At 45.7% G+C, this 23,734-nt stretch overlaps 2 protein-coding genes across 6 annotated transcripts in view; both read right to left on the bottom strand.

Moving 5' to 3' along the window:
- LOC147115800 (cilia- and flagella-associated protein 337-like) overlaps positions 1 to 12,915 on the bottom strand; it is a 102,131-nt gene extending 89,216 nt beyond the window's left edge. The window contains exon 1 of the mRNA XM_085990381.1: positions 11,018 to 12,915. The gene's annotated coding sequence lies outside the window, so the exon portion shown is untranslated. The remainder of the gene's footprint in view (positions 1 to 11,017) is intronic.
- An 86-nt stretch (positions 12,916 to 13,001) lies between these two features.
- Positions 13,002 to 23,734, bottom strand: part of pdcd10a (programmed cell death 10a) — a 42,848-nt gene continuing 32,115 nt past the window's right edge. For 4 of the 5 annotated variants that reach the window (XM_085990378.1, XM_085990379.1, XM_085990377.1 and 1 more), the window contains 2 exons: positions 13,955 to 14,037; positions 13,002 to 13,451 (listed from right to left, as the gene is read on the bottom strand). In XM_085990378.1, the coding sequence (XP_085846504.1) occupies positions 13,370 to 13,451; positions 13,955 to 14,037 (165 nt within the window). In that variant the 3' untranslated portion in view covers positions 13,002 to 13,369. Of the gene's footprint in view, positions 13,452 to 13,953; positions 14,038 to 20,482; positions 20,536 to 23,734 lie in introns of those variants that run through there. The other variant, XM_085990380.1, reaches the window with a different exon arrangement.

Genomic DNA, 23,734 nt, shown 5'->3' with positions numbered 1-23,734 from the left:
CTTCTTAATTAATCCCTTTGTCCTCCTTTGTTGAATCCTAAACTTCTCCCAATCCTCAGGGTTGATGCGCTATCAATTACTCATAAAAGACTGAGAGTTAGAAGAGTAACTAAAGGCTTTTATTAACAACAGAATGGAGGTCTGCCTCGCGTGGTCGACCGGTCCATGATACTAAGGGCTGGGGAGCAGTCACCTTTATACTAGGACCTGTGGGAGGAGTCAGCCGAGGCATGTCCAGGCATGTACACAGTGGAATACAAACAGGACAAACAGGAATACAAACAGTGGTTTACCACATTCACCCCTTGTTTAAAATTGAGTCCGGCGGGGTGAAGTGTATTAAAAGTTAGTGTATTGGAGTCTCTCCGGAGGTCTTGTCTGCCGCTGTGATCTGCGTGGCGACGGCAGGGGTCGTGAAGTTTCCGGCGTCGAGTCCAGCGTAGGCTGTGGCACAGGCGTGTCGTCCTCGTAGATGTCGAGCGGGTCGCGGGGCCCAGGCCTGCCGTCTGCTGGGGCTGGATATCGGATTGTGGGGGGGGGTGGTAGTGGGTAGTGGGTTACTGCGGCCCCCGAGGGTGCAAGGTCTCTTATGGAGACTGTGTCCTCCCGCCCGTCCGGGTATGCGATGTAAGCATACTGGGGGTTGGCGTGGAGGAGGTCGACCCTCTCGACCAGGGGGTCCGTTTTATGGGTCCTCACGTGTCTTCTCAGTAGGACCGGCCCTGGGGACGTCAGCCATGGCGGTAGCGATGTCCCCGATGTGGACTTCCTTGGGAAGACAAACATTTTCTCATGAGGGGTGGCGTTAGTGGCAGTGCAGAGCAGTGACCGAATAGAGTGGAGCGCATCGGGGAGCACATCCTGCCAGCGGGAGGTTGGAAGGACCCTAGACTTTAAGGCTAGCAGGACGGCCTTCCAAACTGTCGCATTTTCTCTTTCCACCTGTCCGTTCCCCCGGGGGTTGTAACTGGTGGTCCTGCTTGTGGCAATACCCCTAGTTAGCAGGTACTGACGGAGTTCGTCGCTCATAAACGATGAGCCCCGGTCGCTATGGATATAGCTGGGGAAGCCGAACAGGGTGAAGAGGTTGTTCAGACATTTAATGACCGTGGCACTGGTCATGTCCGGGCAGGGGAAGGCGAACGGGAAACGGGAGTACTCATCAATAATATTGAGGAAGTACACATTGCAGTCGGAGGAGGGGAGAGGCCCTTTAAAATCGACGCTCAGGCGCTCGAAGGGGCGAGTGGCTTTTATCAGGTGGGCCCTGTCTGGTCTATAAAAGTGCGGTTTGCACTCAGCGCAGACTTGGCAGTTCCTGGTCATGGTCCTGACCTCCTCAATAGAGTAAGGCAGGTTGCGGGCCTTGATGAAGTGGAAGAACCTGGTGACCCCCGGGTGGCAGAGGTCATTGTGGAGGGCCCGCAGTCTATCGATCTGCGCGCTGGCGCAGGTGCCACGCGATAGCGCATCCGGGGGTTCATTTAGCTTCCCGGGCCGGTACAAGATCTCGTAGTTGTAGGTGGAAAGTTCGATTCTCCACCTCAAGATCTTGTCATTTTTGATTTTGCCCCTCTGCTTGTTGTTAAACATAAAAGCAACTGAACGCTGGTCAGTGAGCAGGGTAAATCGTTTTCCGGCCAGGTAGTGCCTCCAATGACGCACAGCCTCCACAATCGCCTGGGCCTCCTTCTCAACAGCGGAGTGTCTGGTCTCCGGGCCTTGGAGGGTTCGTGAAAAGAAGGCCACGGGTCTCCCCGCCTGATTGAGGGTAGCGGCCAGGGCAAAGTCAGACGCGTCGCTTTCCACCTGGAAGGGGATGGATTCGTCCACTGCGTGCATGGTGGCTTTGGCAATGTCCTCCTTGATACGGTGGAAGGCTAAGCGGGCCTCTGCCGTCAAGGGAAAAGAGGTGGACTTGATCAGCGGACGGGCCTTGTCCGCATAGTGGGGGACCCACTGGGCGTAATAGGAGAAAAACCCTAGGCACCTCTTCAGGGCCTTGAGGCAGTGGGGCAGTGGAAGTTCCATAAGGGGACGCATCCGGTCGGGGTCGGGGCCGATGACTCCGTGTTCCACAACACAGCCAAGGATGGCGAGGCGGTTTGTGCGGAATATGCACTTCTCCTTGTTATATGTCAGGTTTAGGAGTTGGGCGGTGCGGAGGAATTTTTCGAGGTTTGCGTCATGGTCCTGCAAGTCACGGCCACAGATGGTCACATTGTCCAGATATGGGAAAGTGGCCTGCAACGCATTTTGATCTACCATCCGGTCCATCTCCCTTTGGAAGACGGAGACCCCGTTGGTGACGCCAAAGGGAACCCTAAGGAAGTGATAGAGGCGGCCGTTTGCCTCAAAGGCAGTGTACTGGCGGTCCTCAGGGCGGATGGGGAGCTGGTGGTATGCTGATTTCAGGTCAATGGTCGAGAAGACGCGGTACTGCACGATCTGGTTGACCATATCAGCTATACGGGGGAGTGGGTAGGCGTCCAGCAGGGTGTAGCGATTTATTGTCTGGCTGTAGTCGATGACCAGGCGCTGCTTCTCGCCGGTCTTAACGACCACAACCTGGGCTCGCCAGGGGCTGGTGCTGCCCTCAATAATCCCTTCTTTCAGGAGCCGCTCCACTTCGGTTTTAATGAAAACCCTGTCCCCGGCACTGTATCGCCTGCTCTTTGTGGCGATGGGCTTACAGTCGGGGGTGAGGTTAGCAAACAGTTGGGGGGGGGTGACTCTGAGTGTGGAGAGGTTGCACCTGGTGCGCGGCGGGCAGTTTGGAAGCTGCTGGCTGCGGACTGTGCGTGGGGGTAGGGGTCCACCGTACGCCATCGTAACACTTTTAAGGTGGCACTGAAAATCTAACCCCAGCAGGACGGCAGCGCAGAGGTCAGGCAGGACCAGAAGTTTAAAATGATCGTACACGGTCCCGTCTACTACGAGTGTCACCACGCAGTAGCCGCCGATGTCCGCCGACTGGGACTCGGAGGCCATAGAAATCCGCTGTTGCGCAGGCAGGACTGGGAGAGAGCAACGCCGCACCGTGTCGGGGTGGATGAAGCTCTCCGTGCTCCCAGAGTCAAAAAGGCAGATTGTATCGTGACCATTTACCTTAATGTCCATTGTGGAACTGGCCAGTTGGTGCGGTCTCGCTTGGTCCAGTGTAACGGATGCCAGCGTAGGGGTCGGTGTGTCGCTGCGGGTATCAGATGAGGCGGTGTCGGGGGCCTGCTGCGTCCCGGCTGTCGTCCAAGATGGCGGCGTCCATGATCCCCATGTGGCTGGAGGCGTCCAAAATGGCTGCTGTACCGGTGATTCGCACATGGCCGGGGAGGTCCAAGATGGCGGCCCGCATGTCCCACACGCGGCGCTGCTGGGGTTCGGGGTGGCTTTGGCCCTGCAGACGCTAGCGTAGTGTCCCTTCTTCCCGCAGCCCGAGCAGATCGCGTTTTTCGCCGGGCAGCGCGCTCTGGGGTGTTTTGCCTGGCCACAGAAGTAGCATTTCTGGCCTTGGGGCACTGCTGTCTGGCCTTGGGACACTGCTGCGCTAGTTGGGCCGTTGTTGGGGTGTGGCTGGGGTGGCACGGCGCTATGAGGCGGTCCTACCGTGTCCCAGGCTGTCATTCCCCGCGGCGTCCACGGTGCAGAGGAGTAGGCATCCATGACCTGGTAGGCTGCATCCAACGTTAGTGCGAGTTCAGAGGCCTTTTTGAGGTCGAGGTTACTCTGCTCCAACAGTCGCTGTCGGGTGTAATTGGATCTGTGGCCCGCTACAAAAGCGTCCCGGATAAGTTCCTCTGTGTACACGGCGGCCTTTACATCCTTACAACCACAGGCCCGGCCAAGCACAGACAGTGCCTGAAGGTATTCCACGGTCGATTCCCCAGGTTGTTGTTTACGACTCCCCAGGAGGTGCCTGGCGTACACTTCGTTCACTGGGCGCGTGTACTGGTCCTTGAGGAGCTTGATAGCGTCCGCGTACGAGGTCGCGTCTTGGATGACCGAGTACACTCGGTGGTTCACTTTGGAGGTCAGGACATCCAGTTTGTCCTCGTCCGATTTGATTGCTTCGGAGGCGGTCAGGAATTTTTCGAAACACTTAAGCCAGTGAGTAAACTTGGTGGATGAGTCCGCCTCCCGATGATCTAAGTCCAGGCATGCTGGTGTGAGGATCTTCTCCATTATAAAAATGTTGTTAATAAAATTGATGCGCTATCAATTACTCATAAAAGACTGAGAGTTAGAAGAGTAACTAAAGGCTTTTATTAACAACAGAATGGAGGTCTGCCTCGCGTGGTCGACCGGTCCATGATACTAAGGGCTGGGGAGCAGTCACCTTTATACTAGGACCTGTGGGAGGAGTCAGCCGAGGCATGTCCAGGCATGTACACAGTGGAATACAAACAGGACAAACAGGAATACAAACAGTGGTTTACCACAAGGGTTACTGCTTTTTCTGGCCAATTTATATACCCTCTCCTTGGATCTTATGCTATCCCTAATTTCCCTTGTTAGCCATGGGTGATTTGTTTTATTCTTATCCCAAACTGGGATGAACAACTTCTGTAGTTCATCCATGCGGTCTTTGAATGTTTGCCATTGCCTATCCACCGTCAACCCTTTGAGTGACATTCCCCAATCAATCCTACCCAATTCGCACCTCATACCATCGTAGTTTCCTTTATTTAAATTCAGGACCCTAGTCTCCAAGTCAACTACTTCACTCTCCATCCTAATGAAGAATTCTAGCATATTATGATCGCTCTGACCCAAGGGGCCTCCTACAACAAGATTGCTAATTATTCCTCTCTCATTACATAATACCCAGTCTAAGATGGCCTGATCTCTGGTTGGTTCCTCGCCATATTGTTCCAGAAAACCATCCCGTAAATATTCTAGGAATTCCTCCTCCACAGTATTTTTACTAATTTGGTTAGCCCAATCTATATGTAAATTAAAGTCACCCATGATGACTGCTGTGCCCTTAGTGCATGCTTCTCTAATTTCCCTTTTAATGCCATCCCCAACCTCCGTATTACTGTTTGGAGGTCTAAATACCACTCCCACTAACGTTTTCTGCCCCTTGATATTTCTCAGTTCTACCCATACAGATTCCGCATCATCAGAGTTTATATCCTTCCTTTCAATTGTGTTAATCCCCTCTTTAACCAGCAATGCTACCCCCCCTCCCTTTCTTTTTTGCCTATCCTTCCTAAATATTGAATACCCCTGGATGTCGAGTTCCCAGCTTGGCCACCCTGGAGCCATGTTTCTGTAATCCCAATCAAATCATATTCGTTTACCTCTATTTGTGCAGCTAATTCATCCACCTTGTTCCGAATGCTCCTTGCATTAAGACACAAAGCCTTCAGGCTTGTTTTTTTAACGTTCTCCGACCTATATGAATTATTGTTTACTGTGACCATGTTTGATTTAAACCGTTGAGTTCTTTGCCTTCTAATTTTGTTTTTCTCCTTCCTGTCTTTTGCTTTTTTCCTCGTTTCCCTTTCCTCTGTCTCCCTGCTCAGGTCGCCAACCCCCTGCCACTTTAGTTTAAACCCTCCCCAACAGCACTTAGCAAACACTCCCCCTAGGACATCGGTCCCGGCCCTGCCCAGGTGCAAACCGTCCCGTTTGTACTGGTCCCATATGCTTCCGCCAGCTATTTTAACCAGCTGGTTAATGTTTTCATTAAAATAACAGACAGAAGAATATCATACAAATGCAACCACTACGGTGATACTGGAAATAAAACTCATAAAATAAACAAACACACAAAATGTTTACAGGAACAGCCATGGGTACTAAATTTTGTGCTCTTACATACACTTGAGTGACTGCCCCCACTCTGCTTTTACTGGTTATTAGTATTAATCCTCATATTTTCCCATGGATATTAGCCACTCTATTATGAACAGTACTGGCTCTTTTCCCGGTTACTGCATGGTAGCAAAGGGTCCTCCACCATACATAAGCAAACTGAAAACAGTTTTCAGTTACTACAACAGAGTTGGTGCAGGAGGGAGGGTTTTAGTTTCCTGGATCACTGGGTCTGCATCTGGGGAAGGTGGGACCTGTACAAGTCGGACGGGTTGCACCTGAACCGGAACGGAACCAACATCCTTGCGGGGGGGTTTAAACTAACTTGGCAAGGGGATGGGATACGGAGCGGAACCATAGTAGGGGATGATGCACAGCCAAATATAGAGGAAAAAACAAGTCAGCCTGGAAGAGCGAGCAAATATGTAACGGCACAAGAGAGTATGGCAAGGCTGGCTGGCATTTATTTTAATACAAGGAGTCTTGCGAGTAAGGCAGATGAATTGAAGGTGTTGATGAACACATGGGAGTATGATATTGTTGCTATCACAAAGACATGGTTGAGGGAAGGGCAGGACTGGCAGCTCAATATTCCAGGTTATAGAATCTTCAGGCGAGAGAGAGGGGGGGTGTCGCAATATTAATCAAGGAGTCAATTACTGCTGTAAGGAAGGATGATATCTTAGCAGGTTCCTCTAATGAGGCCATATGGGTAGAACTTAAAAACGAAAAGGGGGCAAGCAATATGCTGGGAGTGTACAATAGGGCAGCACGGTGGCATAGTGGTTAACACTGTTGCCTCACAGCACCAGAGACCTGGGTTCAAATCCGGCCTCGGGTGACTGTCTGTGTGGAGTTTGCACATTCTCCCCGTGTTTGCGTGGGTTTCCTCCGGGTGCTCCGGTTTCCTCCCACAGTCCAAAGATGTGCGGGTTAGGTTGATTGGCTATGATAAATTGACCCTTAGTGTTAGGGGGATTAAATACATGGGGTTACGGGGATAGGGTGGGATATGTGTCGGTGCAGGCTCGATGGGCCGAAATGGCCTCTATCTGCACTGCGGGGTTTCTGTGATTTCTGTGAATAGGCCCCCAAACAGTCAGGGGGTTATAGAGGAACAGATATGTGGGCAAATCTCAGAAGCGTAATAATAGTAGGGGATTTCAACTTCCCCAATATTAACTGGGATAGTCAGAGGGGTGTGAAAGGCTTAGAGGGTGTGGAATTCTTAAAATGCATCCAGGAGAGCTTTTTGAGCCAGCATGTAGAAAGCCCTACAAGAGAGGGGGTGGTACTGGACCTAATTCTAGGGAATGTAGCCAGGCAAGTGGTAGAAGTGTCAGTGGGAGAGCATTTTGGTGATAGTAACCATAATTCGGTGACATTTAAGGTAGTCATGGAAAAGGATAAAGATGGACTGGAAATAAAGGTTCTAAATTGGGGGTAGGCCGATTTTAATATGATAAGGCAGGATCTGGCCTAAGTGGACTGGGATCAGCTACTTGTAGGAAAATCCACATCAGAGCAGTGGGAGCCTTTCAGAAAGGAAAGAGAGAGATTACAACGCCAACATGTTCCTGTAAAGGTCAAGGGTAGGACCAACAAGCTCAGGAAACCCTGGATGTCAAGGGGTTTACAAGAATGGATTAGGAAAAAAAGGGAGGCTTTTGGCAGATACAAAGGACTAAAAACAGTAGAAGCCCTAGATGAGTATAGAAAGTGCAGGGGGGGGTACTTAAAAAAAAGAAATTAGGAGAGCGAAGAGGGGGCATGAAAAAACACTGGCGGGCAAAATAAAAGGAAAATCCCAAGGTGTTTTATAAGTATATTAAGGGCAAGAGGATAACCAGGGAAAGAATAGGGCCCATTAGGGACCAAAGTGGCAATCTGTGTGTAGAGCCGGAAGATGTAGGTGAGGTTTTAAATGAATATTTTGCATCTGTGTTCACTATGGAGAAGGACGATGTTGGCATAGAAATCAGGCAGGGGGATTGAGATATACTTGAACAAATTAGTATTGAGAGGGAGGTGGTACTAGCAGTTTTAGTGGGCTTAAAAGTGGATAAGTCCCCGGGCCCAGACGAGATGTATCCCAGGCTGCTGTGTGAGGCAAGGGAGGAGATTGTAGGGGCTCTGACACAAATTTTAAGAACCTCTCTGGCCACAGGGGAGGTGCCAGAGGACTGGAGAACAGCTAACGTAGTACCATTATTTAAGAAGGGTAGTAGGGATTACCAGGGAATTACAGGCCAGTGAGCCTAACATCAGTGGTAGGGAAATTATTGGAATAAATTCTGAGGGACAGAATTAGTCTCCACTTGGAGAGGCAAGGATTAAATCAAGGATAGTCAGCATGGCTTTGTCAGGGGGAGATCATGTCTAACCAATTTGATTGAATTTTGAGAGGGGGTGACTAGGTATGTGGATGAGGGTAGTGCAGTTGATGTAGTCTATATGGACTTCAGTAAGGCTTTTGACAAAGTCCCGCATGGGAGACTGGTCAAGAAGAGCCCATGGGATCCAGGGCAATTTGGCACATTGGATCCAAAATTGGCTTAGTGGCAGGAGGCAGAGGGTGATGGTCAAAGACTGTTTTTGTGACTGGAAGCCTGTGTCCAGTGGTGTGCCACAGGAATCGGTGCTGGGTCCTTTGCTGATTGTAGTGTACATTAACGATTTAGATATGAATGTAGGAGGTATGATCAGTAAGTTCGCAGATGACACGAAAATTAGTGGAGTGGTAAATAGCGAGGATGGAAGCCTCAGACTACAGGATGATATAGACGGGTCGGTTAGATAGGCAGAACAGTGGCAAATGGAATTTAACCCTGAAAAGTGTGAGGTGATGCATTTTGGGAGGTTTAACAAGGCAAGGGAATACACAATGAATGGTAGGGCCCTAGGAAGGACAGAGGATCAGAGGGAACTTGGTGTGCATGTACATAGATCCCTGAAGGCAGCAGGACAAGTAGATAAGGTGGTTAAAAAGGCATATGGGATACTTGCCTTCATTAGCTGAGGCATAGTATATAAAAGAGCAGGGAGGTTATAATGGAGCTGTACAAAATGCTAGTTAAGCCACAGCTGGAATACTGTGTGCAGTTCTGGCCGCCACACTATAGGAAGGATGTGATTGCATTGGAGAAGCTGCAGAGGAGATTCACCAGGATGTTACCTGGGCTGGAGCGTTTCAGCTAAGAGAGACTGGACAGGCTGGGGTTGTTTTCCTTAGAGCAGAGAAGGCTGAGGGGGGGGGACCTGATTGAGGTGTACAAAATTATGAGGGGCATAGATAGGGTAGATAGAAAGGAACTTGTTGCCCTTAGTAGAGGGGTCAATAACCAGGGGGCATAGTTTCAAGGTAAGGAGCAGGAGGTTTAGAGGGGATTTGAGGAAAAACTTTTTCACCCAGAGGGTGGTTGGAATCTGGAACTCACTGCCTGAAAGGGTGGTAGAGGCAGGAACCCTCAACATTCAAAAAGCATTTAGATGAGCACTTGAAACGCCACAGCATATAAGGCTATAGACGAAGTACTAGAAAATGGGATTAGAATAGACAGGGCTTGATGGCCAGCGCGGACATGATGGGCTGAAGGGCCTCTTTCTGTGCTGTACAGCTATGACTAACTTACACAATAACAGGTCTTCATTACAGCAGTACCCCATATTAAGATCCTAAATATGGGAAACTTGGCTTAATTTTAAATTAAGTAAAACTCATCACCACACTCACTTATTTTCAAGCTCTGTTACTTCTGCACGTGCAGGGAGAAGAATGCTCAAATAAAGACAGCTAATGCATTCACGCCATGGTACAGCCTGCTTAACCCAGTTTTGAAGAAAATACGCATTCACATAAGGCCAAATCCCAGAATGCTCCTTTGAGGAAGTTATTTTTTATATATGTAATGATTTTAGGGGACAAACAATAAATACATCTGTAACAGTGACTCTCAGAAACCATCACTTGATCTTAAAACTTTTCTGCCATAAGCTGGTGGGTAACTGACAGTACCAGAAAGTAACTTCTAAATTATAGCTTCCTGCCTCTTCTTGTAACTATAGTACAAAAGAAAAATACTGCAGATGCTGGAAATCTGAAATAAAAACAGAAAATGCTTAGCAGGTCAGGCAGCATCTGTAGAGAGAGAGTTCGCATTTCAGATTGATGACTCGTCGACCTGAAACGTTAACTTTTTCCCTCTCCACAGATGCTGCCTGACCTGCTGAATATCTCCAACATTTATGTAACTATATTAGTCCGTTTCTGATCTATTCTATTCCCACCTCCAGCTGATCTAGTCTGACCTGCCAAACAACCCCAGTGGGGGAAAAAAAAGCTGATTTTTCCAACGAAAGGCCAACAAGCTGATATCCGAGTTGAAAGGCCGTTGGCTTAAAACATAAGTTGGCAGGAATACAATAGTATTTTTCTGATGTTGGGGTTCAGGCACATTGTTGGACAGGGTTTCAGGAGCTTTGATGTGCATCTGGTTTTGCTAAACTTGACCTTGTTTGATGCTAATTTGATGCCCAAACTGGAAAACTATTCAATTTCTTAGCATAGGGGTTCTTGATGGAACATACTGACACAAAAGAATTAATCTTGACTAAAGAAAACATAAACCTACACCAACATATAAATGTTCAAATTAAAATTACACTGGAAAAAACTGCTCTATGACCCAAACCAGTTTATACAAAATAAACTGTAAACACTGCACTTCATAGGCGTCTGCTGAAAACTTTTACTGATACTTAACATTGATCAATGTTTTTCAATGTGTAATTTTTTTATTTTTTTTTATTTTTTAAGTGCTGCAGTAAGGATAGAGATATTAAGTATTTACTCCTGTATTAATTTGCATGCACATAGCTTCTGGACAATACGGGCTGGGAAGTCAATTTCTCCAGGGCTCAAGCCAAGATGCAGGTAATTGTATCAAACTCCAGGTGGCGAAGGAACCGCTAAACTGCATCCAAAACAATGCCAAATTCCGTGTCGCTCCTACAATTCCCCTGAAGACACTGAAAAACAACGTACACATTTAACAATCATCGTAAAGCTTTAATAAAAAAAGTTTATAGAAGACGACGACACGGGACAGGGGGTTCAATCCGATGTTGCGCACAGAATGGTCACACAATTGCAGATGCTCTCTAAACATTAAAAGCAAAACATTTACCACATTTTACTCACCCAATTCAAAAAAACTATGTAGCCACAAAGCACGGAACCGACCGAAAGCGTTCAATCCTCGCCTTCGAGTTTGATGACTTCGGTAACCGAGCAACGGCCTGCGCAGTTGTGCTTGTTGCCACGCGCCCCGTCAATCACACAGCAGGGCGGGACAAAGTTCGGTCTGAATTTGTTCACGTTAGAAGAGCTGTGTAGACATTTTGCCAACTCCATACGTGGATTTAAAATAAATACTTTGTACAGCGCCTTTCCTTTTCCTCACTACTGCTTAAGTACTTTTGAAGGGTAGTCACTATCGTTAGGTAGCGCAAACTAGCAGGCAATTTGGCACATCAGGGTCCCAGACACAACGCCATAAATGGCCAGAAGTATTTACAATGGGAGTGGGGGAGGGGGGGGAAAGAGACAAACTTCCAAGATAACGTCACCTGCATCCCGTATTTCAGTAGATGTATTATAAAGGTTTGTTGGAGGTGGTGGGGAGAACCCTAAATCTCAAAAATACAACTTTTGCAGTTACAGATTTAGAATTTTTTAACGAGGAAGTGATCTTGCAAAATTTATTTGGGGGGGGGGGGGGGGGGTGAAAGAGGAGGGACCCTCTAGAAATAGTGATTCTAATGAAAAAGTGTTACTTTTCAACAGCTCAACACGATCCAGTACAAACCAAAGCAATCCGCTTGCTCAGCACCACTGGCATAACATCCACTCCCTACACCATCGGCGTACTGTGGCTGCAGTGTGTATTCCGCAGGATGCACTACAGCAACTCATCGAGGTTTCTTCGGCAGCACCTTCCCAATCCACAACCTCCACCACTTAGAAAGGCAGAGGCAGTAGGTACATGGATGCAACATTACCTCCCAGTTTCCCTCCAAGATGCACAACCATCCTGACTTGGATATATATTGCCATTCCTTCATTAGCACTGGATCAAATCTTGGAACTCCCTACTTAATTGCATTGTGGTAGTACCTTCACCACAAGGACCCACTACCACCTTCTCAAGGGCAACTCTGGATAGGCAATAAATCCAGCCTTTCCAGTAATGCCCACATCCCAAGAATTAATTTTTTTAAATATACTGTGATTCAGGATTTTCAGCCAAAAATAATTTAATGCATATAAAACTCAGTAAAGTATGCAAGTGCCAAAGCTGAATGAGTATGTTTTAAAGCATCTGCAGCAAGTAATTTCTTCTAAGCAGAGGAGTTCACATTTACACATCTGAGGCACTCTTGACTTACTCCTTTTGCTTTCATATTCTGGCTTACACCTGCAATCATTATAGCACAGAAGTGACTCACTCAGATGATCCTCACAGAACACCAGCACACCACAGAAGACTGTTATGTTAAACAAGCATTTGTTTAGTGAGTGTAAAAAGATTGACTGTAATACAGAGATGCCTGAATGGCATCATAGCCCTTCACCATCAGAGAGAGCGTGAGGATTATACAAACTGAATTGCTAAAAATTGTACTTCTTGCAAGTATTGGGAAAAAGGCTGTTTTACACACCAATAGTCAACTATGTCAAATTACATTAAAGAGAAACTAAGTATGCTTAAATGGTATACATTTGTAAAACACTACAGCTGCTGGAGGGTTACAGAAATTGAGACATTTTAATCAAAAAGCAATAAAGTAATAGAGTATCTTGACATGAAACAGATTTATAACAACAGAAAATGCTGGAAATGCTCAGCAGACCAGGCAGCATCCGTGGAGAGAGAAACAGAGTTGTTATTTCAGATTTCCAGCATCCGCAGTATTTTACTATTATGAAACAGATTTATGTTGTGGTTATTGATCCCTTTAGAATCAAGTAGAAATTACACACATCAGGTTTAAATAGACAACAAGTGAATATATAATCAACACCTGTATGCAAATCGAAAGACTCTATGCAAAGTGAAAATCTGATCACATTTTATTAAATCCTACCCCCATTATGAATTGCAGCTAAAAGGAGACAAAATAAATCAGACTGTAAACTATTTATTTGCCACTAATCATGTTAAATACATAACTTGTCTTTTTTGCCAGCAAGTTAACTTCAGAAACAGAACACCAATATTTACACAAAGGAATGTTACATTACGATATGTTAAGGCGCAAATTCTTTTGGCTTCGTTTTGGATACAATAGTAATAGCAAAAGTTATGTAATATTTCTTAATGAGAAATCATGATTAGCTACAATGTTTTACAAAAATATGGTGCAAGTTGACAATTTTATTCAATATCTTCAAGTCCTGAAATGGATGTGTTAATTTATACAGTTGTAACTATTTAAATATAAAGGTCAACCTTTTAAGATTGAAAATTAAAAAGCTTCACAAATGGAGTTTCTAAGCAACAGTTTTGAAGGTCTGCAGTATCAAGTTGGTTTGGTGGATTAGCCGGTTGGCACTCATGAACACATTAATTGCCCTGTTTAAAAACAAAAGATTGTTTCAATCTAGAATTCTGTCCTATTTGTAACTTAAGTACATGATACAGGATTTCAAAATATATATTAAAACATTTTTTTTTTTTTTTAAACAAAATACTGATTGGAACACTCCACTATTAGAAACATGAGCAAGTATGAAATGTGGTGAACCATTTCTAAGTTAAGTCACATACAGATAACATCACAATTAAAAAGATATTGTTTACACTGAAACCAATCTTTTTGAAAAGCACAAATGTCAATCCTTTTAAAAAGCCAGATCTCACAATGCTTCCCATCTCACAAAGGGAATAAAAGGTTATTTCTTTTATCATTTTTCCCAATTACACCATCACCTATTATTCAAACTTTTACTTAAATTTAATACTATTGTGGCAGCTACAAACTCTAAATTTACATTATGCTTATACTATAAGCTTTGATTGCAAGATAATTCATACAAAAGCAACACAAAAATGGTTCATGTTACTGCAATACTTACTTTCCATCTTTGAAGTAGGTTTTTAAAGTATCACTGAAGCTTTTGGAGTATTTGACAAATTCTTTCTTTTGGTGTTCAAGTGCCTAAAAGTGACACACAGTATAATTTAATAGAAAATTTTGAAATTACCTATCCGTAAAAAAAAAAAATCTTTAAATTAAAAGTTTAGCCATCCAAAAATACAGTGTCATTGGTTGTGAATCCATGAGGGTATTCTTTCAATATATTATACACAGTGCCATCAAAACTGACTGACATTTTTAATGACTCTTTTATACCATCACAAACCTTACAAAAATAGGAGGTCATCAACTCTTTGTAACATTTTCAATAAAAATACTTTCTCCAGTCAGACATGAAAATACACAAACCCAACAGTCCTTTTAGTAGTGTGGTAATGAAAAACTAACAGCAGTTACTTAAAATACAAAATGCTCAATGTGAATTAGAACAAAAAAGGATGGTAGCCCTGATGGCATAGCAACAAACTATGTCATGGAGTTGCAGATGTGGGTTCTTTCCTCCACACAACAGATCAATTTGCATCGCTTTCGTGCAACTAATAGCATCGGCTTCAAAAGCTGCTTTGAGATGTCTAGGAACAGGATAGGAAATGTTGTTGTGGAATGGGCAAAGGAGCTACTTAAGTTATCAAGTAGAGTAAAAAAAAAAATGTACAAATCTTCCAAAAGAATAATTTCATGGTTCATACCCACATTTTTCAACAAGCATATTCAAACACAGTCAACCATTAATTCAAATTATAATGACTTCTTCCTGCTTTTTCAGTAATGCAAATTGAAAGGTTATGTATTATGGGGTGCAGTATTTTCCAATCTTTTATTCTACTTCCATTACTTTTTAAAAATATGTAAGGTGGTGTAAAACTTTTACATTCATCGCATACAAAGTACACTATTTTGACATTAGAGGTATCCTACATAGTTAATGTACCCTTCAGTAGGTGCCAATCAACATAGCATACCAAGACATCACATCCCCTTATGATGATTATCCAATTTATCCAATTTTAAGGATATTGGCGTGGTTCTGCACACAGCTCCACATCTGCCACAAACTATCTAGAGACAAAGGTTAACTTTTAATCAATGTTTTACTGTTAACCAAATGTAATACAAACAAGACATCCCATTTCCAGGTATGAACAATGACCAACTTTCCCTGCTTTAAATCACACTTCCTGCTGGCTGATTAGTGAGTCACTCTGGAAGAACCATCAGTCCAGGACAGAGATGTGGCAATATTGTGGGAGAGAACTAAAATTAGTGTTATTACCAAATGTGCCTAGAGAAAAAACACAGATCAGAATGTTCAGGAAAAGAAAAATGCAACAATTGGAATCAAAACAAATCAATTTCACAAAAGATTTGTTCTTGGGTGTAACCACTAAGTGTAGCTTTTTTAAACTGTTAAACTGGAAGACTTGAGCACTTCCTAGATTTCATTCAGATATGTAGTTAAAGAGCTGTGGCTAGTACTTATACACAGAAATGCATCTGTTTAGCAAGTTAACTTGTGCTTTATAAAATCTGATGATTTCTAACTTGTAAAATGCAGTTCATTTGTACCTTCATAAGCTATCTGGTATGTCTCAAGTGGATATATTTATTTATTACTTGAACATAGTCTTTTAATTTATAACAAAATTGGCAACCTATGCACATATTACTCCCTTAGACAGAAATAGCAAAGACAGACAGAAGTGTGATTTACATACAATAATTTATGTTTACATTTTCAGTGATTTTTTTTCCATTGGGCAAGGGATGACAGCCCTGGGGAATGGAACACTTGTACTTTTGGCATCAGTGTCAGCATCAAGTACTAGTAGAGATGTAAAGATATATTGTTGGCAAGGAATAGAAAGACATCAGTTCCGACTGTACAGCAGCACTACATCAGTATAAATTTATCCAACATCCAGCTAGAGATCCTAAATTCTCCCCATTTCAGCATCTAATTGTTTCTTAAAAAGATTTCAGGGTTTTCACCGTCACTATTTTTTCTGCAAGTCTATTCAATGCATTGATCACTCTTTGAAAAAGAATTTACTAACATCAATTCTAAGTTATCTTCTTACTACAGGTAGACTATCCTTTATCCGAAAACCTCGGGATCAGCCGTGTTTCGGTTTTAGGAAAATTTCGGAAGGTGCGCGAAAACACTTCGGTTTTCAGAGGTAATTCGGTTTTCGGGAGTGCGGATAAAGGCTACACTATCCCTTATCCGAAAGGGTGGGATAAATAACGACTATAAATACTGTAGTTACAGGGATAAATACTGTAGTACAGTTTATTTGTAAGGAAAACATTCAGTAAAACTTCAAACATGTACAGGTACAAACTAAGCTAAATACCTGTACATAAACATGCAATAAAGGTACATTACATCTGGCTTGAGGATCTTGGAGAAGATGGTACATCAGTATTGTCATCAGGTTGGAGTTGGACATCTGAAGATGAGCCAGGAACAGGATTCTCAAGTGATGAAGCAGCATTACATCTGGCTTGAGGATCTTGGAGAAGAGGGTGCATCAGTGTTGGCGTTGGACATCTGAAGATGGGCCAGGAACAGGATTCTCAAGTGATGAAGCATGACTACAACAGACGGCCTTTTTAAAGACTTCTTCCAGTGTCATCTGTCTCATTAACATTGTAAGAAATCACACAACACCAGGTTATAGTCCAACAGCTTTATTTGAAATCACAAGCTTTTGGAGCGCTGCTCCTTCTTCAGGTGAAGTGGAGAAATGCATAAAGACACAGCTTATATAGTCAGAGAATCATGTCAGATGTTTACAGGTAACCTTTCCAACTGCCATTTATCGCACCTCGGCAGAGAGATAATCACAGCAGTCAAAGGTGTGAATGGTGTCCAAACAGGTCAGTCAGGGAAACATTACATCAAAGAACAATGAGGTGGGGTCACAAGGGGTCAAATATTGCAGATGCTGGGGTCTGTATGAAAAACAAAAAAAGACAAAAAACATATTCCAGCCAAAAAAAATGTTTTTTGTCTGTTTTTTTGTTTTTCATACAGACCCCAGCATCTGCAATATTTGACCCCTTGTGACCCCACCTCATTGTTCTTTGATGTAATGTTTCCCTGACTGACCTGTTTGGACACCATTCACACCTTTGACTGCTGTGATTATCTCTCTGCCGAGGTGCGATAAATGGCAGTTGGAAAGGTTACCTGTAAACATCTGACATGATTCTCTGACTATATAAGCTGTGTCTTTATGCATTTCTCCACTTCACCTGAAGGAGCAGCGCTCCGAAAGCTTGTGATTTCAAATAAAGCTGTTGGACTATAACCTGGTGTTGTGTGATTTCTTACATTTGTCCACCCCAGTCCAACTCCGGCATCTCCACATCATTAACATTGGTTTCTGTCTAAGCAGTCTCTCTTTAATTGAGTAAACTTGCATAATCTCTTGCTCACTGATAAATGCACGTTTTTCAAGGCCAGCAATTAACTGATCACACATTGTCACCATATCGTCTATGGGGATTTTTTCACCTGTGTTCACAATGTCATCATCATCATCACTACTGTCCTCATGCTTGTCTTTATTTAACACCATTTCAGCAATTTCCCCATCACTCAATGAATTCACAACAGGTGCATCATTGTCAATGTTCAGCACTTCTTCGATGTCAGCTTCCTCTAACGTATTTACACTTTCGGATGATAAACCTTTGGCGTAAGTGAGGAGGTTTGATATCATCATCTTCTCCTGACTGACAGGAAATCCTTCAAACGCGTCATCTGCAGGTCCATCTTCATGAAACATCGTTGAAGGCCAAAGTCTGTGCCAAGCATTTGTTAATGTTGGTTTGTCAACATCGTTCCAAGCATTAGCAACTGCATAAATGGCATCCTTAACATTGAATTCTTTCAGGAAGCTTTGGATTCCTTCGCCTCTGTTGATTGCATCAAGCATAGAGTTCAAAAAAACGTCTTTATACTTGCTCTTCATGGAGCGTAAAATTCCTCGGTCACAAGGCTGTATTAAAGATGTCACATTAGGGGGAAAGTTAATGCCGAAAACATAACTTTTCACAAGAAGTTCAGGAGAGGGATGTGCAGAGCAGTTGTCCAGGAACAATAAAATTTTGCAGTTTTCTTCCAGTCCAACTTGCCTGCAATGAGCTCGTGTCGCTGGTACGAAGTGGTTATTGAACCAGTGAGAAAATATTCCTCTGGTTACCCATGCTTTCCTGCTCGCATAATAATGCACAGGTAAATTGCATACACCTTTCAAACATCTCGGATGTTGGCTTTTTCCAAATCACTACCAACTTTAACTTGTGTGTGCCTGCAGCATTGGCACACCCAAGAACAGTCAACCTGTCCTTAGCATCCTTAAAACCTGCTGGTGCACTCTCATCAGCCGTTGCTAATGTTTTTCTAGGAACGTAGCGCCAGAACAGAGCTGTTTCATCAGCATTGTAAATTTGTTCAGGACCGAGGTTTTCATCCGATATTATTTTTGCAAACTCATCTATGTAATTTTCAGCTGCTTCATGATCAGCAGAAGCTTTTTCACCAGATTTTCAGATATTTTATACCATGACGCTTCTTAAATTTATGCAGCCAACCTTCTGAATATTCACACTCAACTTCAATGTTCAGTTCTTCATGGTATATTCTAGCTTGCTTCATGACCATCAAACCAGTCAGTGGCACACGTTCACCTCTGCGTTGTCGAATCCACTCAATCAGCACACGGTCAAGATCTTCATTTTTTGCCCTATGCAATGTTTTCCTAATTTTCATTAGTTTATGGTCATCACTGTCAGTGTAAAATTTCAACAACTTGTCTTTCTGCTTCTTTAAGTCATATACGGTGGTGCTTCCCACACCATATTCTTCAGTAAGATGTCGCACAGACACACCACGATCAAGCTTCTGCAATAACTCCACTTTCTGCGATATCGATAATGAGTGATGCTTCCTTCTCTGCTTCTCACCGTTACCCATTGGGGTATCTGCAGCTCTTTTTAGCATTTTCACAAATTGTTAAAAGCCAGCAAATATCTAAGAGAGCAGCAAATATCTCACAGAGCAGCATAACACCTGCGTGGGTCAAGCATCGGCAGCGTCGGGTCATGCTTTGCGCCACTTTCGGCTTTCAGAGGTTTTCTGGTTTCGGATGTGCGGATAAAGGCTGGTACACTTACGCTGAGCGATTTCGGTTTTCAGAAGTGCGGAAAAATGCTACACTATCCCTTATCCGGCTAGGCCTGTAAGTCGTGCGCCACTCTGGTCATGTCGTGCGCATGACTTACGCTGACCGAAAAAACCTTTGGTTTTTAGAGGGTTTCGGTTTTCGGAAGTCCGGATAAAGGGTAGTCTACCTGCATTTTGAACTCATGTCCCCTTGTCCTGTTCTAGCAATTTAATTTCAATTAAATTCCAGGTTTACCTTTTTTCCATTCCCTTAACAGTTATATTTGTTCAGTTCTATACTATGGGTTTGTTTTATACAGGACCTTTAAAACCTTGAGAACTTCTGATTTAATATTGAAAGTTTATGCCATTAACGCTAGCTGAATTAAGTCAATTACAATGCATCTGATTTGACTAATATTTAATGCGTCCCTATGAAATATCAGTCACAAAGTCATAACTTAATCAACTGCTCTCAATGACGAAAATAATTGGGCCTGAATTTGTGGTCGGAGGCTTCCTGCGGGGAAATGCCTCCGATCCGCAAATAAAATGCCTGGTGGTCCGGAGATTCGCGGCCCTGGGCCACTCAGAGTACCTGCGGGTAGAGGCCCACGTATCTCAGGGGCAAGCGCCCCCTGGGATCACACGGGCTGGCCCAACAATGAAAGAAGGGAATCCCCATTCATGCTTATGGGGATTCCGTATGTACAGAAACCCCATAAGCATGAATGGGAATACCCCCAAAAATATATCTACACATCAAATAAATTTTAAACACATTACATATTTAAAATGAATTAAAATGCCATTTAGTCAAGTATTTAAAACAAAAAAATTGAAAAGTTAAATGTTTTAAAGGGGTTAAAAATAACCATACCTTATTGTACAGGTTTTTTAATGTATAAATGATTAAAAAATAAATTTAAAACATTCACAAACTCAAGCTGTTAATTTTTTAAAAACTCTTAGGCCTGCTTTTACCAGGCGTAAGAATTTCATGGGCATTCGCTGGGTAATTAGTCCAACTCTCCGCCCGCGGATGCCCTTTTCCTGGGGATGGGTTGGATCTGTTAAGATTCTGACAGATCGCAAATTCCGGGTTTTCACGCATGCGATTCGCACGCGAAACCTGGAACTTGCACGCCCCTTATGGGTGTGTATCCACAAATTACAGCCCATTATTTCACAGGTGAAACTGAATGTCTTCAAACTGTATTGTAATCAATCAGTTTGAATACAGACTTCACATGGATGAGAGAAACTTTCTAATTCAGAGCAGATCAAGTGCAAATGAGGGCAATTCCAATAAGGCCTCTTTTGTTCACCTACTAGTTAATGGTTGCATAGCTGTGGTGATTGAGGATTGGAATCAGGATATCTGCCTAGGGAAACAAGGAGACAAGAATTTCACTTGTGTGTTTGAAATATTCAAGGCTTATGTGACAATCAGAAGAAGAAAAAGTATACTTCGCTATGTCTCTGCTAGTGCAAGTACTAGAATAATAAAATGATACATTTTATGTTAATGTAAATTCCCTAGGGAGGAGAGGTGTTTTCTCAGAAAATGTGAAACTTACAAAAAAGGTCATGTCAATATTATGCTACACAAAAATCATCTATAAACTAAGGCCTAGAAATTCTGTATAGCCACGTTTGGGGCGCTACAGCCGGGCGTTCGCTAAATTTAGCACCCGGCGCAACTTAGCGCCACCTTCGCCGATATTCAGTTGCATCGCCCCAAGAGGTTGCTGCTGCACTAAAGCAGGCGATGCACGACTCTCATAAGGCGCTAAGCCGGCGAGCCACTACCGAGGGCAGGCGCAGCGCAGGTGCGGCGAGTTGCTGATTGAAGGCAGACACGCTGGCGCCGGTCAGCTCTTAAAGGGGGAGGGTGGATTGGTTTGGCTAGGCTACCACGCCCTGCACACTGCAGCCCTGAATCAAGGCCTGAACATAGCTGCTTCAACAGTTCAATGCCCACGACTATGGAGGCTAGGGAGTGAGCGCAGTGCTTCAGCGAGGGTGCCCTGAAGGTACTGGTTGGTGCAGTGGAGCGCAGGCGACTTGTCCTCTTCCCTGATAGTGGCAGGAGGCCATTGCCTAGCGAGTATCGAAAAGCCTGGAGGGAGGTGGCAAACAGGGTGACCTCCAACAGCATGGTTGGCAGGACTCCTGTGCAATGCAGAAAAAAGTTCAACGACCTCACTCGGGTTGTCAGGGTGAGTACCCTTTCCAGTATCCTCCTCATCCCTGCATGTGCACCTCACTTTATGGTCAAAGGAACCTGAAAGCCCCAATGCCCAGCCCTCATCCAGCAGCTATGGGACTGTCACAAAAATCACTTGCACATTCAGCACTTTACACTCTGTCAGGGCTATTCCACCATGGGAGGCAGTGCAGGCAAGATCAGGGCTCGACACTGTCAGGGCTATTCCACCATGGGAGGCAGTGCAGGCAAGATCAGGGCTCGACACTGTCAGGGCTATTCCACCATGGGAGGCAGTGCAGGCAAGATCAGGGCTCGACACTGTCAGGGCTATTCCACCATGGGAGGCAGTGCAGGCAAGATCAGGGCTCGACACTGTCAGGGCTATTCCACCATGGGAGGCAGTGCAGGCAAGATCAGGGCTCGACACTGTCAGGGCTATTCCACCATGGGAGGCAGTGCAGGCAAGATCAGGGCTCGACACTGTCAGGGCTATTCCACCATGGGAGGCAGTGCAGGCAAGATCAGGGCTCGACACTGTCAGGGCTATTCCACCATGGGAGGCAGTGCAGGCAAGATCAGGGCTCGACACTGTCAGGGCTATTCCACCATGGGAGGCAGTGCAGGCAAGATCAGGGCTCGACACTGTCAGGGCTATTCCACCATGGGAGGCAGTGCAGGCAAGATCAGGGCTCGACACTGTCAGGGCTATTCCACCATGGGAGGCAGTGCAGGCAAGATCAGGGCTCGACACTGTCAGGGCTATTCCACCATGGGAGGCAGTGCAGGCAAGATCAGGGCTCGACACTGTCAGGGCTATTCCACCATGGGAGGCAGTGCAGGCAAGATCAGGGCTCGACACTGTCAGGGCTATTCCACCATGGGAGGCAGTGCAGGCAAGATCAGGGCTCGACACTGTCAGGGCTATTCCACCATGGGAGGCAGTGCAGGCAAGATCAGGGCTCGACACTGTCAGGGCTATTCCACCATGGGAGGCAGTGCAGGCAAGATCAGGGCTCGACACTGTCAGGGCTATTCCACCATGGGAGGCAGTGCAGGCAAGATCAGGGCTCGACACTGTACTTAGAGGCCGTTCTCTCTCTTGCAGGGCAAGCTGGCCCACAACCGCAGGCAGCAGCGACAGACCGGGGGAGGCCGTCCTGACCTCAAACAGCTCAGCGACCTGGAGCAGCGTGCGGAGCGCATTATGGCAGGCCGGCTGATTGGCCCCGTCACCAGTGGAGATGCCGACCCTGTTCTGGGCAGCAATGGTAAAGTCATCACCTTTTTGACCGCTCTTTTTCCACTTGCGCCTCACACCAGCATCCTTTGCCACTATCGAACAAATGCAGTGCACAGCAGCACTCATGCCTCCCTCGCTGCCGCCCTGTCCTCACTCTAAAGCAACTCTTGTGCCTCCCTGCTTTCAGATGCTGAATCGCCAGGTGAGGAGGCGGGCCCACAAGCTGGCACGGTGTCTGATTCTGAAATTGAGGAGAAGAAGCCGCCGGCCGATCAGTGGCACCCTCAGCCGAGGTAGCCCATGGCTATGATGGGAACACGTCTTCCCTGGAGGGGAGCAGAGGGGGGGGGGGGGGGGGGGGGCGGGGGGAAGGGTCTGAGGAGAGTGAAGCTCCGGGACCCAGCGGGCTGCAGCAACGCGGGAGGGGTGGGGAAGCTCGGTGGCCTTCTCCCCGGAGGGAAGAGTCTGGCCTCGAGTCCTGCTACGGTGAGCGCAGAGGTGCGGCTCCTTGCTGAAACGGGTGCCCAGGCTGTGCGCAGGCACACTGAGCTCATGGCTGCAGTGGCAAGGATGCCTGACTCCAGAGAGTCATTGGCAAGGAGGGCTCAGGAATTCGGGGCAGCACAGGCCAGGAGTCTGCAGGACTTTGCGGCAGCACAGGCTAGGAGTCAGCAAGACTTCGCTGCATCACAGGCGGCTTCCAACCAAGTGCTCAGTCGTGCCGTGCATTCACTGGCTGGTGTGATGCAGACATAGACCAGGGCCACACGGGCACTAACTGCTGCCACCCTCGCTGGATTGGCCAGGCATCGACGGGCCCGCGCCGCAGCAGCCCAGCAGTCTGTGCTTCAGCAGATTGCTGCGCATGCTGCAGCGCTGGCCCGTGCGAGTGCCAGTGTATCAGCCGACCAGGGAGTGCCTGTGCTCTGTCAGGTTGGCAACATTCCTGCAGCCAACACTGTCACTCCTCCACTGCAGCTGCCACCACCCGTAGGACAGACTGCTGCCGCCACCCGTAGGACAAACTGCTGCCGCCCAAGCAGAGTTGGAGCAGTCAGCAGCCAGGCCCAGTGCTGGTCCAGGCCGTCCCCCAAGGGCATCTGCCGTCTCACCATCTGACCCTCAGCAGCCT

Source organism: Somniosus microcephalus, chromosome 6 (assembly GCF_052327205.1).
Source record: "Somniosus microcephalus isolate GS21.2 chromosome 6, FLI_Smic_1.0, whole genome shotgun sequence".
NCBI lineage: Eukaryota > Metazoa > Chordata > Chondrichthyes > Squaliformes > Somniosidae > Somniosus > Somniosus microcephalus.
Note: the sequence above shows the minus strand (reverse complement) of the source record. Positions and strands in the feature narration are given on the sequence as shown.